The sequence below is a fragment of the Mus caroli genome, unplaced genomic scaffold (assembly GCF_978045245.1).
Source record: "Mus caroli unplaced genomic scaffold, Mus_caroli_1 scaffold_8, whole genome shotgun sequence".
Taxonomy (NCBI): Eukaryota; Metazoa; Chordata; class Mammalia; order Rodentia; family Muridae; genus Mus; species Mus caroli.
Window position 1 is genome coordinate 41,536,615 of NW_028227263.1, and position 17,589 is coordinate 41,554,203.

General features: G+C 40.8%; 1 protein-coding gene across 2 annotated transcripts; it reads left to right on the plus strand.

The window, feature by feature from the left end:
* The first annotated feature begins 12,422 nt into the window (after nt 1-12,422).
* Nucleotides 12,423-17,196, plus strand: LOC110298020 (ubiquitin carboxyl-terminal hydrolase 17-like protein A). Of its 2 annotated transcripts, XM_021167069.2 has the most exons (3): nt 12,423-12,444; nt 14,757-14,870; nt 15,653-17,196. In XM_021167069.2, exons 2-3 carry the CDS (start codon nt 14,831-14,833, stop codon nt 17,194-17,196), a joined length of 1,584 nt encoding a protein of 527 aa, XP_021022728.2. In that variant the 5' UTR covers nt 12,423-12,444; nt 14,757-14,830. The 2 variants fall into 2 exon arrangements, with proteins under 2 accessions (XP_021022728.2, XP_085698653.1); XM_085842527.1 differs by lacking the exon at nt 12,423-12,444 and having other exon boundaries at nt 14,831-14,858.
* Nucleotides 17,197-17,589: the final 393 nt, after the last annotated feature.

A 17,589-nucleotide genomic window follows, 5' to 3' on the forward strand; every position in this document is an offset into this window, starting at 1 on the left:
GGATAAAGGTTACTTATTCCTCACTGGAATTCCCTTAATCTGCTTTAATTTGAGCCTACAAAGACCACACCTCTGTTTCCATCCTAGTGAATGGTAGACACTTACATGCTAGATTTCGGCAAATGCTCTTTGCTTTTGAGTACTTTTTAAGTCTGGGATATTTTCTTCAGTGCTTCTTGGACCCTTACACCTTGAACCTTTCTGGAGTGCAACTTGATCCCTGTGATCTTCACCCTGAATCCATCTTGACATATGGCAAAAGCATAAGACATTCTGCCAAATCATCACTAAATTATTTGCTTTTTTTTTTTTTTTTTTTTTTTTTTTTGGTTTTTCGAGACAGGATTTCTCTGTAGAGCCCTGGCTGTCCTGGAACTCACTTTGTAGACCAGGCTGGCCTCGAACTCAGAAATCCGCCTGCCTCTGCCTCCCGAGTGCTGGGATTAAAGGCGTGCGCCACCACGCCCGGCTTTGCTTTTGTATTTTACTTACCAAGTTTTAATGTTGCAAATTTCTTTAAAAAAATAAATAAATAAAAACACAGATTTTGCCCTATAAAAAGGACCTAGAAAGTTTATTCCCTGTTGATCTCCTGAGCCCAGGATAAGGAGGAGCCAGCATTCCACTGGCTTTGCTGAGCACAGAAGTAAAGCTTCTTAAATTCAACCTAAATAAAAAAGAAAAAGAAAGAAAGAAAGAAATGGGTCCATGGTGGAAACATTCATTGAGTGGGGTTAACAACATGAGGGAAAGACTTGAATGGCAGGTTTGACATCATTTCTTTATTTGATGTGATTTTGTAAATTAGTTACAAGGAAAACCCAACCTTAAGGCAGACAGAGAAATGGAGCTGAATATATGAAAAAGGGAATATATTGTCCAATATGTGACCTAACAATTTCTAGGTATCACTTTCTGCCATCATGATTTTCATACATCACATTATTTTTTTTACTGATTTTCCATGGAAAATCTCAGTTTTCTATACCACACTTTTATCCTTAGAAACTGAGAGACTAAATCTTTTCAGTTCAGAATTCAACTTAAACAGTCTGACCTAAGGTTGAACTCAAGTTAACTAAGAGGCTGGTATCTAGCACCAGTTTCCAGGCTACTTGTCAACAACACCTATGTCTAATATCAGTTCTCAGGTTATCCCCAACAAAGCCTGGGTCTAGCACCAGTCTCCAGGTTATTTCCCAACAAATCTGTACCGCTAGGATTCAAGCCAGTTCATGGCAGTTCACTTCCTAACAACCACCAATCAGGAGGAAAGCAGAACTTAAGATTATGGTTTGCCTCAGACCACCAGCCAATTATATTAAAGGCCATAATGCCCCTCCCATCCCCAATCAAATGTATATCAGGCTAGACACCCCTTTCTTGCCTCCATAAATGCTTGCCTAAAATTGGGCTCAGGGTTCCACCTTTCTGCTGTGGCAGGGTTGGCAGGGAGTCTAAGCTCCTGCTTGAATAGAGACCTATGCTGATGCTATTGCTTCAGAATTGGCTCCTTGGTGGTCTTTTGGGGGTCACAGATGTTTCCTGGCACAACAAAACAAACTACAGTTGAAAAGCAAACAGAATGTGAAACTGGAGAGATTTTTTAAGTGGAAAATTTCATTTCAAATCCAACAAAAATTATATACCAGTGTTCAGAATATCCTAGAGGAACTGATTAGATACAGGGAAGAGGGAAAGTAAGTAGATTGCTACCCACTGTATGTGCCATTGGATGACTGTTTTTAAATCAGACCCATCATCAGAGGCCACAACAGGAAGGCCACAGGCTTGGCTTTCTTCTCACACTGTGTGTCTTGCTAGAAGGTGGCAATCTGCAGAACTAGCCACAGACACCAGAACTCTCACATCATCTCCCACTTGCTTCACACTACACCCCACGTGGTTTTACAAGTCTTCTGAAATGCTATGTGAGCAATGATCAATACCTTAGACTGAAAGTATTAATAAGATATTGTCAGGAGTCATCATAAGACAAGCTAATAACTAGCACGTGATCTTCCTGAGATGACCCCCTTAGATTAAAATCTAAGATGAAACTCTGTTAGGTAAGGCCAGGGGGGAAATCATTTTAGGAAAGAATCCTGCCATTAAGATGCTTTTCCTGTTATTATTAAACATATGTGACAATCACTAGGAATTAGCCCACTTTTTTGAGCAGATCTCTGTAAAACTATGAAGATGTACCTTCTTGGATTGATGCTATATAGACAGATAGATGACTTCTCAATTCTTTATGATGATCTTATAAGAATTCCTAAAATTATATCACTATTTACTAAGCTCTTTATAAAGGAACTGCTATTAGATCTTTTTCTGATAGTCAAAACTTCAGTGAGAACTCTGTCAGTCTCCCATGTGTCACCAGTTAATGGCTTCTAGAGGGTTACCAGACTTTCTACTACTCAGGACACATTCAAAAAGACAACAAACACATTAAGCAAAGGTCATAAAAAGGGCACTAAGAATTTATTATAGGTGGTAGGAGAGAAGATAAAATATTGACTGGTTTTATCTATACAAAACTTCAGTAATAATTATGTTTGTTTGTTTGTTTTTTCTAGTTTTTTGAGACAGGGTTTATCTAGGTAGCCTGGGATGTCCTGGAACTCAAACTGTAGACCAGGCTGGCCTTGAACTCACAAATCTGCCTGCCTCTGCCTCCCAAGTGCTGGGATTAAAAGCATGTGCCACCAGGCAGGCTTTTAAATATGGTTTTTAACTCTCAGTGAACCTGTGGAGCTGTGACAGCTGATAATGTAACAGGATAATTATTCCTAATGGATATGCATTTATATGTTCTCTGTTGTAAACTTTGTTGTGATGGAATATATAAACTTGTAATGAACTTTTTACCTGATCATGTATTCTGAAAGAGGTTTAAGTGCTGAGGACAAAGAGAAGAGTCAGAATTGAGCTAAGGAATTTTTTTTTTCTTGATAGTATACTTCTTAAAAAAAAAATTTTCCCTTATCCTCCTTCTTCATTCAATCCATTTTCCCCTTTTACTCAACAAGCTTTCAAAGGAAACTTTTTTACAATTTAGTGATAAAGGTTATAATATAATCACTTTTTAAAGTGTCCCTTTTTCCTCCTAAGAGCTGGCTGAAAGAACAGAGCAGTTCCTGCTGAGATAGAACAAAGGTCACATTACTTAATTCCACCCCACCCCTCTGTTAGGCTAGAGGTGTCAATTTCTAAGCCAGCAGCTTTTTACCCTCAGAAAGGGCAAGACAGTTTTTAGGGCTTTTTATTTTATTTATTTATTTATTTTATTTATTTATTATATGTAAGTACACTGTAGCTGTCTTCAGACATTCCAGAAGAGGGCGCCAGATCTTGTTGCAGATGGTTGTGAGCCACCATGTGGTTGCTGGGATTTGAACTCTGGACCTTCGGAAGAGCAGTTGGGTGCTCTTACCCACTGAGCCATCTCACCAGCCCTAGGGCTTTTTAAAAGTTATCATCAGCATTTTAGAATAGTTAGAGAGCTAGAATGTCTGGAGACCACTAGTCTTTAAAGCTATACCAGAGTCCTACTCTGTATCCCATTTCAACCTGCTCCAGGTCAGGAGGCTCCCAGCATCTAAACTGCTGCCTTAGAACAGGGACTTTGAAGAAGGTAAATCAACACAGATAGGACTCTCAACTGGGTCCTGCAAACCCCTTGGCTAGGGAGTGCATGGTTATTGAGGGTGAGAAATGGGAGTTGATATTGCCTACTGCCATCAACTGTGGCTGATTGGGGCACCATCAATGCACAGGCTATGCCAGGAGCCATTAGCTCTGACTTTGTTTACTGTTGTGGTTAATAGTAGGAGCCATCAGCACCTGGTTGGTTTGGTTGGGTAACATCAATACTTTGGTTAAACCAGGAGCCATCAGCTCTGGCTTTAATTGCCTGCTGCCATCAGCAGAGGCTGATACTAGGTGCTATCAGTGCCTAACTGTTCTGTTGTGAGCTGTCAGCACCCATCTTTTTTTTTTTTTTTTTTTTTTGATGAAGTTTAACATTTTTATTCAGGGAAATACAACAACTTGAACATGGGAATTAGTTTTCAGATAGGAAAACATTATTGCTTTATGTAAATATTTTAATAGAGAGTTTTGAAAATAACTAGGATTAACGTGGAACTATGGGGGTGAGCTTGGAGATACATGTGAGAATAACCCACTTACTTAACTACTGTTTTTATTGAGAGGACTTCCTTCTTCTTTAAGCAAGCCAAAGCCAAATGTCTGTCTTGCATAAATAGTTATGTACATAGATCAGCACCCATCTTAAGTCAGGATTCATCAGCTCTGGGATGTTTGCATTTTGTGGGTATCTTTCAAGATATTACAATGTGAATCTACAGACAGAGAGCTATTTAGGGATGTTATTAAGCATACTATTAAAGAAAAAGTCATTAAAGTTAGCACTAGCCAGCTGACTGACTTTCTTCAGTTTGTACAAATGGTCAGTCCTTGGTTTCTAGGGAGAGAACTGTAGATGTGGATGCATGGGTGAAAGTAGGGTTAGATATTAAAAACATGTTTACAGAGAATGGAGGATTGGGCATGCCCCTTACAGCGTTTGCTATTTGGAGTGTGCTTAGGAAGGCATCAGTGGATGGCAAAATGCCATATGTGCTCAGGAGACATTAGATTCACCTCCTTGTGATGGGATTCCATTACTACAGTCTATCTTAGGATTAAGAACACTGTCTATTTCTCAACAGAAATGTCTGAGAGAAGCAGCTCAGAGGAGGGTAGTAGTGAATCAGAAGAGGAAAATTCAAACTCAGAGGAAGAATCTGGTTTCTGTATTATATTAGCAACCTTTTTGATTTTTGTATCTACTAGGCAAGCATCTCCAGAATACACAAACCAGAAAAACATTGGGGACTCTCTTGTTCAGCTTACAGAGGCTATAAAATTGAACAAACAAAGAAACAAACAAACAAATAAAAAATAAAAAAGCAAGTGGCCTTTGGGAATGCTATACCCACTTGTCAGTCTCTTCTAAAGACAATTAAAAATCTGAAAATATTTATGAATTTTTTTAGAGCATGTACCAAGATTATTCACCATATTTTTGCATGTGGACATTACAGCAACTTTACATGGTAAGACTACAACTCAATTTCTAAATAACCAAGGAAAATGAAAGCTTTATCAGGCAGACATGACCCAAGAATGTTATTCTTGTGACAAGCCTAGACATATCCGTAGATAATGTCTTAATAGAGCAGAAGTTGCTGTAAAATTTTTTTATTTAATTTTACTTTCTTGGATATTTTCTTTCTTTCTTTCTTTCTTTCTTTTTTTTTTTTTTTTTTTTTTTTTTTTTGAGACAGGATTTCTCTGTGTAGCCCTGGCTCCCCCAAGTGCTGGGATTAAAGGTGTGTGCCACCACTCACAGCCATTATTTACATTTCAAATGTTTTCTCATTTCCAGGTCTCCCCTTCAGAAACCCTCTATCCATCCCCCTCCCCCTGCCTCTATGAGGGTGTTCCTACACACACACACACACACACACACACACACACACTACCAATTTCCCACCCTGGCATTCCCCTACATTGGGGCATTGAACACCCTCAGGCCCTAGGTCATTTCTTCCAAGTGATGTCCAACAAGGTCATCTCCTGCCACTTATGTGACCAGTGCCATGTGTATTCTTTGGTTGGTGGTCCAGTCTCTGGGAGCTCCGGGGTGTGGGAGAGTTGGCTGTTGACACTGTTGATCTCTCCATGGGGCTGCAAACCCACTCAGCTCCCTCAGCCCCTTCTCTATCTCCTCCATCAGAGAGCAACGCCTCCCCACCCCCAGCTCAGTCCAATGGTTGGCTGCAAGCTTCCTCCTCTATATTTGTCAGGTTCTGGCAGAGCCTCTCAGGAGACAGCCATATCAGGCTTTTAACATTCCTAACCCTGATCAGAACAGAAATCCAAACTTTTTTCTCCATGTCCTCATTGTCAGAGGATTTCATTGGGAAAACGAATATAGATCTCATAGCTCCCTTATCTGGTGCTACTGTAATCCCTAATAATATAGGGATCTTATCAAACCAGGAAAACTGGGCAAGGGACCTACCTCAGGCCCCTCACACAATGGAGGTAATTCAACAGCCTCAGGTGACCAATCAATCCATTTGTCAAAGAAGGACTATCCAACAGCTGCAGTAGACAATCCCAGACAGGACAAAAATATTTACTCCTGACTCCTCCTGAACAGGTTACCTTAACTATCTTAAAAGAATTATCTTAACTATCTTAAAAGGATTATCTTAACTATCTTAAAAGGATTTTCTTCACACATGAAACCTTTACATAACAAACAGAGCTAGTGACAAAAACTATAGTCTTTTTAATAATAAGGACAAGCCCCTTCTTAAAAACTGTGTCATTGTTTTATAGCTATTTCACAATTTTAGCCCTAACTTTCAGAATTTCAATTTAGAAATCGCCTTTTCTCTACTGGACATGTTCAAGTTCAGTCTATGCTTTCTGTGCCTATGCATGAAGGTCAGAACAATTTTAATTCATTTACAAAAATTATTCCTTTTTCTAGGAAGGTAACTTAGCAAAATCATCATCAAATCACCTGTGCACTCAGAGGAACTGCTCCTGCATTCCTGCAAATCTGTCAGCTCAGCATGGGAATTAACCCTTGATGAGCCTGTGCCCTTGTGATTTAAAACAGACAAATGTTACATATGGACTGTCTTTTGGAAAGTTAGCCTTTATTCCTGTATGTATTAATTCTCATTGCTGTTTATGCCTTTGCCTAACCTGGGAAAACTTTCAAAGATATGATAGAGTGTTTGTTTCATTATTTTATAATACCAAGGGCTTAACATCAGACAATGTCCTTGTTTAAACATAAGAACCTTTCAAATTGGAGTTTGACTCCTAGTTTCTCATACTCCATTGAAATCCCCTAACTTTGAACTCAAATAAACTAACAAGCTGGTACCTAGCAATAGTATCCAAGTCTCCCAAGTCCCCCTTGCCCAACAAAACCCAACCCTAGCTCCAGATTCTGGGCCAACCCTAAACAAGACCTTGGGTCTAGGTTATTCCCCCAACAAACTTAAACCCCCAGGTTACAAACCACCCCTGATTAAGGACCACCAATGCAGAGGGAAGCAGAAATTAAGTTTATGATATGTCTCCCAGCACCAGCCAATTATGTTAAAGGTCACAGTAGCTTTCCAATTAGACCCTTGCATACTCGCACTCCACTTGCTGCTTACTATAAATAAGGCCTTGCCTGGACAGATATTTAGAGCTCTCTCATCATCAAAACCCACTTTGTATGACATGGTGCATTGGAGGGGTCTGAGCTAACTTGAATAAAAGAAAGACCCTGCTGAGAGTTGCATCTGATCTGCTCCTGTCTGTTTCTTTGAGAGATCACTAACACTTCTCTGGCACTTTATGACCTCATGTCATGGCAATTATAATTTGATTGGTGTCACCCGCTGTCCTAAAACGGGTCAGAAATATCCTGGAAACAACACAAATACATCTGTCTGGTATGTGAGACAATTCGCAAATCACTATCGATATGGAGATTTTACATTCCCAGATCAGTGCTTCAGTCACTCCAGACTGAAAACTTCTTCAGGAGAATTTGCTCATTATGATTCAAGTTCAATAATAAATTTTGTTAAACATATTTTTTATGGAATTTTCTTATAACTTGGGAATTATTATAGGATTCATTGCTCTGCTTCTGTTTCTTCTTCCAGTCATTTTCAAGCATTTAAAGTCTATTATGAGGGATGCTCAAAGGGAGATTTATGTACTTCACTTATATTATTCAAAAGTAGGCTCTGGAAAATATAATTTCAAAATAATGGAATGATGATTATGACTTAGCATAGAGAAGAATCCTACTAAATTAAGTATTCCTTGAAAAATATAACCCAGATAATTAGGGGTTTATTAAAGTAGAAAGTGTATATCTTACCGTGAAAAACACTCAGAAATCTTAGACTAACCCTGACTGAGACTAAGAATAGAATGGCACTTTGGGAGCATGACAGAATGAAATGATTTTGCAGGAATGGGCAATGCCTAAGATTGCATCATTGATACACAAAACTATATAATGTTAGAAAAAACATTGAACTTACTGGATAAAAAACAAAGAGGCAAATAGATCAAGAAGGTAGTAAGGATATAACAGGAAATAATGACTAAGACTGTAGCATGAAGGTTATTCACTGATAGTAGAAATGGAGAAAAAAAGTATCAGGTTTCACTGCTTCATAAGGAGATACAACACTGACTAACACAGATTTTGCTAAAGATGTGTGGTTATTTGTTTGAATGTGTGTGTGTGTTTCGTTTCCTCTCTTTTCTTTTCTTTTCTTTTCTTTTCTTTTCTTTTCTTTTCTTTTCTTTTCTTTACTTTCTTTTCTATTCCTTGAGTTAATGAAAGCCAATGGTCATGAGTGTTTTATTTTTGGGGGGTACGGGTTCGTTTAACTTGGAATGTAATGCTAGGTACTGTCCTGTTAGTTTTCCTGAGGTAAAAGTTAGAAGAAAATGATTTAGTAGGAATGGGCAAGGCCTAAGATTGCATCATTGACACACAAAATCATATAAACTCAAAAAAAAAAAAAGAAATTGAACTTACTGGATAAAAAACAAAGAGGCCACTAGATCCAGAAACTAGTAAGGATATAACAGGAAATAATGACTAAGACTGTGGCATGAAGGTTATTCACTGAGAGTAGAAATGGAAAAAAAAAGTTTCAGGTTTCACTGCTTTATAAAGAGATACAACACTGACTAAGACAGATTTTGCTAAAGATGTGTGGTTATTTATTTGAGTGTGTGTGTGTTTGTTTGTTTGTTCTCTATTCTTTTCATTGTAATAAAGCCAATTGTTATGAGTTGAAGCCATCATAGTGTGATTGATACCAAGCTCAAGGTCAGAATGGAGAATGAGCTATATTGTCTCAAAAACATACAGGAAGGGAAGATTTGCCTGGTTTGGTCCACCTACAGTGAATCTTATTACTCAAGTAAGACTTAATTTGCATAATGGAGCTAACTGGGTGATTGAATCACCTACTCAGCAGTTGCATCATTAGAGACAATGGCATTATGAAAATATTCTGTTTGTTTGTTTGTTTGTTTGTTGTCTGAAACAGGGTTTTTCTGTGTAGCTGTAGTTTTCTTGGACCTCACTCTGTAGACCAGGGTAGTCTCCAACTGAGAAATCTGCCTGCATCTGTCTCCCAAGTGCTGGGATCACAGGGTGGCATAACCACTGCCAGCAAAAATTTTTCTTATAAGTAATTAGAGATTTAGTTGTGGGTAAAACATTTACATCAAAATGCTTTGTATCTTGAGTACTGATAACACACTAAAGAAGCAGAGTGTAGATTCAAGTTCATTTTTTTTTTTTTTCCTGAGAGAATCAACAGTCTACTTAGTGGACTAGATGGCTTCATAGACAATATGACCTTGACTGGAAAGGTATCTGCTAGAGAGAAATGATCTTCTTACAAATCCATTGTCAACGAAGATGGAAAACAAAACAGAGAAAGAGGAGAGAGAGAGAAAGAGAGAGAGAGAGAGAGAGAAGCAAGGAAGCAAGAAAGGAAGAAAGAAAGAGAGAAAAGGAAGGACAACCAGGCCTAGGCTATTTATACTGGTTTGGTGTGGTTAGCAAGGTAATGGGAACTATTGCATGGCATGTGTAGTCTTGTATTTGACATGGTTTTGTAACTTTATTCCAAATTAAGACCCAAGTTTAAGACACCTAGGATTTTGGTCCTAAATTCAGGGAAATACACTTCAAAGAGATGACATTTCTGAGCTGCTTTGCAGAAACCACTCCCAACTTGTGAGAGGCTTGTCTGTGATTGGCTGCCCTGGGAAGACTGTAGGCGTGGTCACAAGACTGGAGTATAAAAGACTGAGCATTTGTTCTCACTTGCAGAGATTGGAGGGGAAAAAATTCCTGCTGCTCCCTTAGAAAACTCCAGCAAGTTATTTGAAGAGGTCTTTGGAGACGTGGTGGTTGCTCTTTCCTTCCCAGAAGGTAAGTCTCACTGTAAGGTCTTTAAGTCTTGTGTGTCCCCCAGCAGCCTTGTCATCTCTGGCTGCCCTAGACCTGCATAAGGATGAATTGAGTGTGCTGGGACAGACTTTTGTTGACAAAGGGGCTGCTCTGCTCTTCTAAGAGGTTGAGTCTCATCATAAGGTCTTTTTGCAGCTTGCATGTGTAGTGCCAGAAAAGTGTAGTTATCCTCCAAAACCAGACAGGAACTGATGAGATTCAATCACTGTGTGGCCTTTTTACCAGCTAGCTAGGGCACTACCATGAGCCACTATCTAGCAGGGTGGCTTTGGCGATGGTGAGGCCTGGAATATTTCTCAGGGTAAGAGCTTACAGTAAGCAGCAAGCAGAGTGGTGTGGGTGAGTGTGCAAGCATCTAATTGGCTAGTTTTTGTGGCCTGTAACATATTGGTGGGTGCAAGGAGTCATAGGCTGGATTTCTGCTTCCCTCTGCATTGCTGTTCCTAAGGGAGGGAGCATGTTATGAACCTGGGGTTGCAGATCTGTTGGAGTAATAACGTGGAGACACTGGTCTTGTTGGGGGTGGAACCAAGAGATTGGATATATGTTCATGTTTGGTTTGGGATGGGTTGTATGTGAGTGTTTTATTTTTGGGGGTAGGGGGTCGTTTAACTTGGAATGTAATGCTAGTTACTGTCCTGTTAGTTTTCCTGAGGTAAAAGTTAGAAGTAAATGACTTAGTAGGAATGGGCAAGGCCTAAGATTGCATCATTGACACACAAAATCATATAAACTCAAAAAAAAAATTGAACTTACTGGATAAAACACAAAGAGGCCACTAGATTCAGAAACTAGTAAGGATATAACAGGAAATAATGATTAAGACTGTGGCATGAAGGTTATTCACTGAGAGTAGAAATGGAAAAAAAAAGTTTCAGGTTTCACTGCTTTATAAAGAGATACAACACTGACTAAGACAGATTTTGCTAAAGATGTGTGGTTATTTATTTGAGTGTGTGTATGTGTGTGTGTTTGTTTGTTTTCTTTTTTTTTCATTGTAATAAAGCCAATTGTTATGAGTTGAAGCCATCATAGTGTGATTGATACCAAGCTCAAGGTCAGAATGGAGAATGAGCCATATTGTCTCAAAAACATACAGGAAGGGAGGATTTGCCTGGTTTGGTCCACCTAGAGTGAATCTTATTACTCAAGTAAGACTGAATGCGCATAATGGAGCTAACTGGGTGATTGAATCACCTACTCAGCAGTTGCAGCTTTAGAGGCAATGGCATTATAAAATTATTCTGTTTGTTTGTTGTCTGAGACAGGGTTTTTCTGTGTAGCTGTAGTTTTCTTGGACCTCACTCTGTAGACCAGGGTAGCCTCCAACTGAAAAATCTGCCTGCATCTGCCTCCCAAGTGCTGGGATCACAGGGTTGCATAACCACTGTCAGCATAAAATTTCTTATAAGTAATTAGAGATTTAGTTGTGGGTAAAACATTTACATCAAAATGCTTTGTATTCTTGCGTACTGATAATACACTAAAGAAGCAGAGTATAGATTCAAGGTCATTTTTTTTTTTCCTGAGAGAATCAACAGTCTATTTAGTTGACTAGATGACTTCATAGACAATATGACCTTGACTGGAAATGTATCTGCTAGAGAGAAATGATCTCCTTACAAATCCATTGTCAACGAAGATGCAAAACAAAATAGAGAAAGAGGAGAGAGATAGAGATAAATAGAGAGAGAGAGAGAGAGAGAGAGAGAGAGAGAAAGAGAGAGAGAGAGAGAAAGAGAGAGAGAGAGAGAGAAAGAGAGAGAGAGAGAGAGAGACAGAGGGAGAGAGACTGAGAGAGAGACAGAGAGAGAGAGAGACAGGAGAGGGAAGGAAGGAAGGAAGGAAGGAAGGAAGGAAGGAAGGAAGGAAGGAAGAGAGGAAGAGAGGAAGAGAGGAAGAAAGAGAGAAAAGTAAGGAAAACCAGGCCTAGGGTGTTTATACTGGTTCTGTGTGGTTAGCAAGGTAATGGGAACTCTTGCATGGCATGTGTAGTCTTGTATTTGACATGGTTTTGTAACTTTATTCCAAATTAAGACCCAAGTTTAAGACACCTAGGATTTTGGACCTAAATTCAGGGAAATACACTTCAAAGAGATGACATTTCTGAGCTGCTATGCAGAAACCACTCCCAACTTGTGAGAGGCTTGTCTGCGATTGGCTGCCCTGGGAAGATTATAGGCGTGGTCACAAGACTGGAGTATAAAAGACTGAGCATTTGTCCTCCCTTGCAGAGATTGGAGGGGGAAAACTTCATTCTGCTCCCTTAGAAAACTCCAGCAAGTTATTTGAAGAGGTCTTTGTAGAAGTGGTGGTTGCTCTTTCCTTCCCAGAAGGTAAGTCTCACTGTAAGGTCTTTAAGTCTTGTGTGTCCCCTAGCAGCCTTGTCATCTCTAGCTGCCCTAGACCTGCATAAGGATGAATTGAGTGTGCTGGGACAGACTTTTGTTGACAAAGGGGCTGTTCTGCTCTTCTAAGAGGTTGATTCTCATCATAAGGTCTTTTGCAGCTTGCATGTATAGTGCCAGAAAAGAGTAGTCATCCCCCAAAACCAAACAGGAACTGATGAGATGCAATCACTGTGTAGCTTTTTTACCAGCTAGCTAGGGCACTACCATGAGCCACTGTCTAGCAGGGAGGCTTTGGGGTTGTGAGGACCGGAATATCTCTCAGGGTAAGAGCTTACAGTAAGCAGCAAGCAGAGGGGTGTGGGTGAGTGTGCAAGCACCTAATTGGCTAGTTTTTGTGGCCTGTAACATATTGGTGGGTGCAGGGATTCATAGGCTGGATTTCTGCTTCCCTCTGCTTTGGTGTTCATAATGGAGGGAGCAGGTTATGAACCTGGGGTTGCAGATCTGTTGGAGTAATAACTTGGAGACACTGGACTTGTTAGGGGTAGAACCTAGAGACTGGATTTATGTTCATGTTTGGTTTGGGATGGGTTGTATGTGAGTGTTTTATTTTGGGGGGTAGGGGGTCGTTTAACTTGGAATGTAATGCTAGTTACTGTCCTGTTAGTTTTCCTGAGGTAAAAGTTAGAAGTAAATGACTTAGTAGGAATGGGCAAGGCCTAAGATTGCATCATTGACACACAAAATCATATAAACCCCCCCCCAAAAAAAATTTGAACTTACTGGATAAAAAACAAAGAGGCCACTAGATTCAGAAACTAGTAAGGATATAACAGGAAATAATGACTAAGACTGTGGCATGAAGGTATGAAGGTTATTCACTGAGAGTAGAAATGGAAAAAAAAAGTTTCAAGTTTCACTGCTTTATAAAGAGATACAACCCTGACTAAGACAGATTTTGCTAAAGATGTGTGTTTATTTGTTTGAGTATGTGTGTGTGTGTTTGTTTGTTTGTTTTCTTTTCATTGTAATAAAGCCAATTGTTATGAGTTGAAGCCATCATAGTGTGATTGATACCAAGCTCAAGGTCAGAATGGAGAATGAGTCATAATGTCTCAAAAACATACAGGAAGGGAGGATTTGCCTGGTTTGGTCCACCTACAGTGAATCTTATTACTCAAGTAAGACTTAATTTGCATAATGGAGCTAACTGGGTGATTGAATCACCTACTCAGCAGTTGCAGCATTAGAGGCAATGGCACTATAAAAATATTCTGTTTGCTTGCTTGTTTGTTTGTTTGTTTGTTGTCTGAGACAGGGTTTTTCTGTGTAGCTGTAGTTTTCTTGGACCTCACTCTGTAGACCAGGGTAGCCTCCAACTGAGAATTCTGCCTGCATCTGCTTCCCAAGTGCAGGGATCACAGGGTTCATAACCATTGCCAGCAAAAATTTTCTTATAAGTAATTAGAGATTTAGTTGTGGGTAAAACATTTACATCAAAATGCTCCGTATCTTGAGTACTGATAACACACTAAAGAAGCAAAGTTTAGATTCAAGGTCATTTTTTTTTTTCCTGAGAGAATCAACAGTCTACTTAGGGGACTAGATGACTTCATAGAACATATGACCTTGACTAGAAATGTATCTGCTAGAGAGAAATGATCTACTTACAAATCAAAGTCAACAAAGATGAAAATCTAAACACAGAAGGAGGAGAGAGACAGAGAGAGTGAGAAACAGAGAGAGAGGGAAGGAAGGGAGGGAGGCAGGGAGGGAGGGAAAGAGGGAGGGAGGGAGGGACAGAGAGAGAGAGAGAGAAAGAAAGAAAGAAAGAAAGAAAGAAAGAAAGAAAGAAAGAAAGAAAGAAAGGGAGAAAGAAAGGAATAAAGGGAGAAAGGAAGAAAGGAAGAAAGAAAGAAAGAAAGAAAGAAAGAAAGAAAGAAAGAAAGAAAGAAAGAAAGAAAGAAAGAGGAAACGGAAGGAAAACCAGGCCTAGGCTCTTTATACTGGTTCTGTGTGGTTAGCAATGTAATAGGAACTGTTGTATGGCATGTGTAGTCATCTATTTGACATGGTTTTGTAACTTTATTCCAAAGTAAGACCCAAGCTTAAGACACCTAGGAAATTGGAGTTAAATTCAGGGAAATGCACTCCAAAGAGATGATATTTCTGAGCTGCTTTGCAGAAACCACACCCAACTTGTAAGAGGCTTGTCTGGGATTGGCCGTCTTGGGAAGACTGTAGGCGTGGTCACAAGACTGGGATATAAAAGACTGAGCATTTGTTGTCACTTGCAGAGATTGGAGGGGAAAAAATTCCTTCTGCTCCCTTAGAAGACTCCAGAAAGTTATTTGAAGAGGTCTTTGGAGACATGGTGGTTTCTCTTTCCTTCCCAGAAGGTGAGTCTCACTGTTAGGTCTTTATGTCTTATGTGTCCCCCAGCAGCCTTGTCATCTCCAGCTGCCCTAGACATACATAAGGATGAATTGAGTGTGCTGGGACAGACTTTTGTTGACAAAGGGGCTGCTCTGCTCTTCTAAGAGGTTGAGTCTCATCATAAGGCCTTTTGCAGTTTGCATGTGTAGTGCCAGAAAAGAGTAGTCATCACCCAAAACTAGACAGGAACTGATGAGATGCAATCACTGTGTGGCCTTTTTACCAGCTAGTTAGGAGACTACTATAGCCACTGTCTAGCAGGGAGGCTTTGGTGATGATGAGCCCTGAATATCTCTCAGGGTAAGAGTTTACAGTAAGCAGCAAGCAGTGGCATGTGGGTGAGTGTGCAAGCATCTAATTTGGTAGATTTTGTGGCCTGTAACATATTGGTGGGTCCAGGGAGTCATAGGCTGGATTTCTGCTTCCCTCTGCATTGGGGTTTGGAAGGGAGGGAGCATGTTATGAACCTGGGGTTGCAGATCTGTTGGAGTAATAACATGGAGACACTGGTCTTGTTGGGAGTGGAACCTAGAGACTGGATTTATGTTCATGTTTAGTTTGGGATGGGTTGTATGTGAGTGTTTTATTTTCGGAGGAGGGGGTCGGTTAACTTGGAATGTAATTCTAGGTACTGTCCTGTTAGTATTCCTGAGGTGAAAGTTAGGTCAGGTTTTCTAGAATGGAGTCTGAAGGTAAAGGATTTGGTCACTGGCATACCCTAAAGTCTTTTCGTGTTCTTGTCCCATATCAAACACAGCCCTGTCATCTTCTGGTGCCCCAGAGCTGCATCAGAATGAAGCTCAGGTGGTGGAGGAGCTAACTGTCAATGGAAAGTACAGTCTGATTTGGAAGAGTCCCCAAGGACCGGGATGCGGGCTCCAGAACACAGGCAACAGCTGTTACATGAATGCAGCCCTGCAGTGCTTGACACACACACCACCTCTAGCTCACTACATGCTGTCCCGGAAGCACAGTCAAACCTGTTGTTCCCCAGAAGGCTGTAAGATGTGTGTTATGGAAGCTCATGTGACCCAGAGTCTCCTACACTCTCACTCGGGGGATGTCATGAAGCCCTCCCAGATTTTGACCTCTGCCTTCCACAAGTACCAGCAGGAAGATGCCCATGAGTTTCTCATGTTCACCTTGGAAACAATGCATGAATCCTGCCTTCAAGTGCACAGACAATCGTGCCCCACCTCTGAGGACAGCTCACCCATTCATGACATATTTGGAGGCTTGTGGAGGTCTCAGATCAAGTGTCTCCATTGCCAGGGCACCTCAGATACCTACGATCCCTTCCTGGATGTCCCCCTGGATATCAGCTCAGCTCAGAGTGTAAAGCAAGCCTTGTGGGATACAGAGAAGTCAGAAGAGCTACGTGGAGAGAATGCCTACTACTGTGGTAGGTGTAGACAGAAGATGCCAGCTTCCAAGACCCTGCATGTTCATATTGCCCCAAAGGTACTCATGCTAGTGTTAAAGCGCTTCTCGGCTTTCATGGGTAACAAGTTAGACAGAAAAGTAAGCTACCCTGAGTTCCTTGACCTGAAGCCATACCTGTCCCAGCCTACTGGAGGACCTTTGCCTTATGCCCTCTATGCTGTCCTGGTCCATGATGGTGCAACTTCTCACAGTGGACATTACTTCTGTTGTGTCAAAGCTGGTCATGGGAAGTGGTACAAGATGGATGATACTAAAGTCACCAGGTGTGATGTGACTTCTGTCCTGAATGAGAATGCCTATGTGCTCTTCTATGTGCAGCAGGCCAACCTCAAACAGGTCAGTATTGACATGCCAGAGGGAAGAATAAATGATGTTCTTGACCCTGAATACCAGCTGAAGAAATCCTGGAGAAAAAAGCATAAGAAGAAATACCGTTGCACAGATGATGTGGGAGAGCCCTGGGAAATCAGGGAGAAGAGAGAAACCAAAGAAACCTCCTTTGGGGAGGGGAAAGTGCTTCAGGAAAAGAACCACAAGAAAGCTGGGCAGAATCACGGGAATACCAAACTCATGCCTCAGGAACAGAACCACCAGAAACCTGGGCAGAACCTCAGGAATACTGAAGGTGAACTTGATCTGCCTGCTGATGCAATTGTGATTCACCATCCCAGATCCACAGCCAACTGGGGCTGGGATGCTCCAGACAAGGAGAATCAATCCTTGCACAATGCTGACAGGCTCCTCACCTCTCAGGGCTCTGTGAACACTGGGCAGCTCTGTAGTCAGGGTGGAAGACGAAGATCGAAGAAGGGGAAGAACAAGAACAAGCAAGGGCAGAGGCTTCTGCTTGTTTGCTAGTGCTCACTCACCCACTCACACAGGCTCTTATGGACACACTGTTGACCCAGGGTGCCTGGAACAAGAGGTTTGGACCTCTGTTTCAGGCAGGGACAATGGCTCACCCTTCATGTGGTATCCACCTATCCTCTGGGCCCTTGCCTGTTTTTGCTGACTGACTTTCTGATCGTTTGAATGTGGAAAAAACTGCCCAGGGTGTTGCTATAGGTTAAAGACAAGAAGCTGGACACTCGGGGGAGGTCTGCATAGCCTCTCCTGCAACTCATGGGATCTGAGCAGCATAGAGACTAAATCACCACACTGGAGTTTTCTTTTCTTTTGTTTTTTTTCCTTTCCTTTTTTTTTTAATTTATTTTTTGTTATTAGATATTTTCTTTATTTAAATTTCAAATG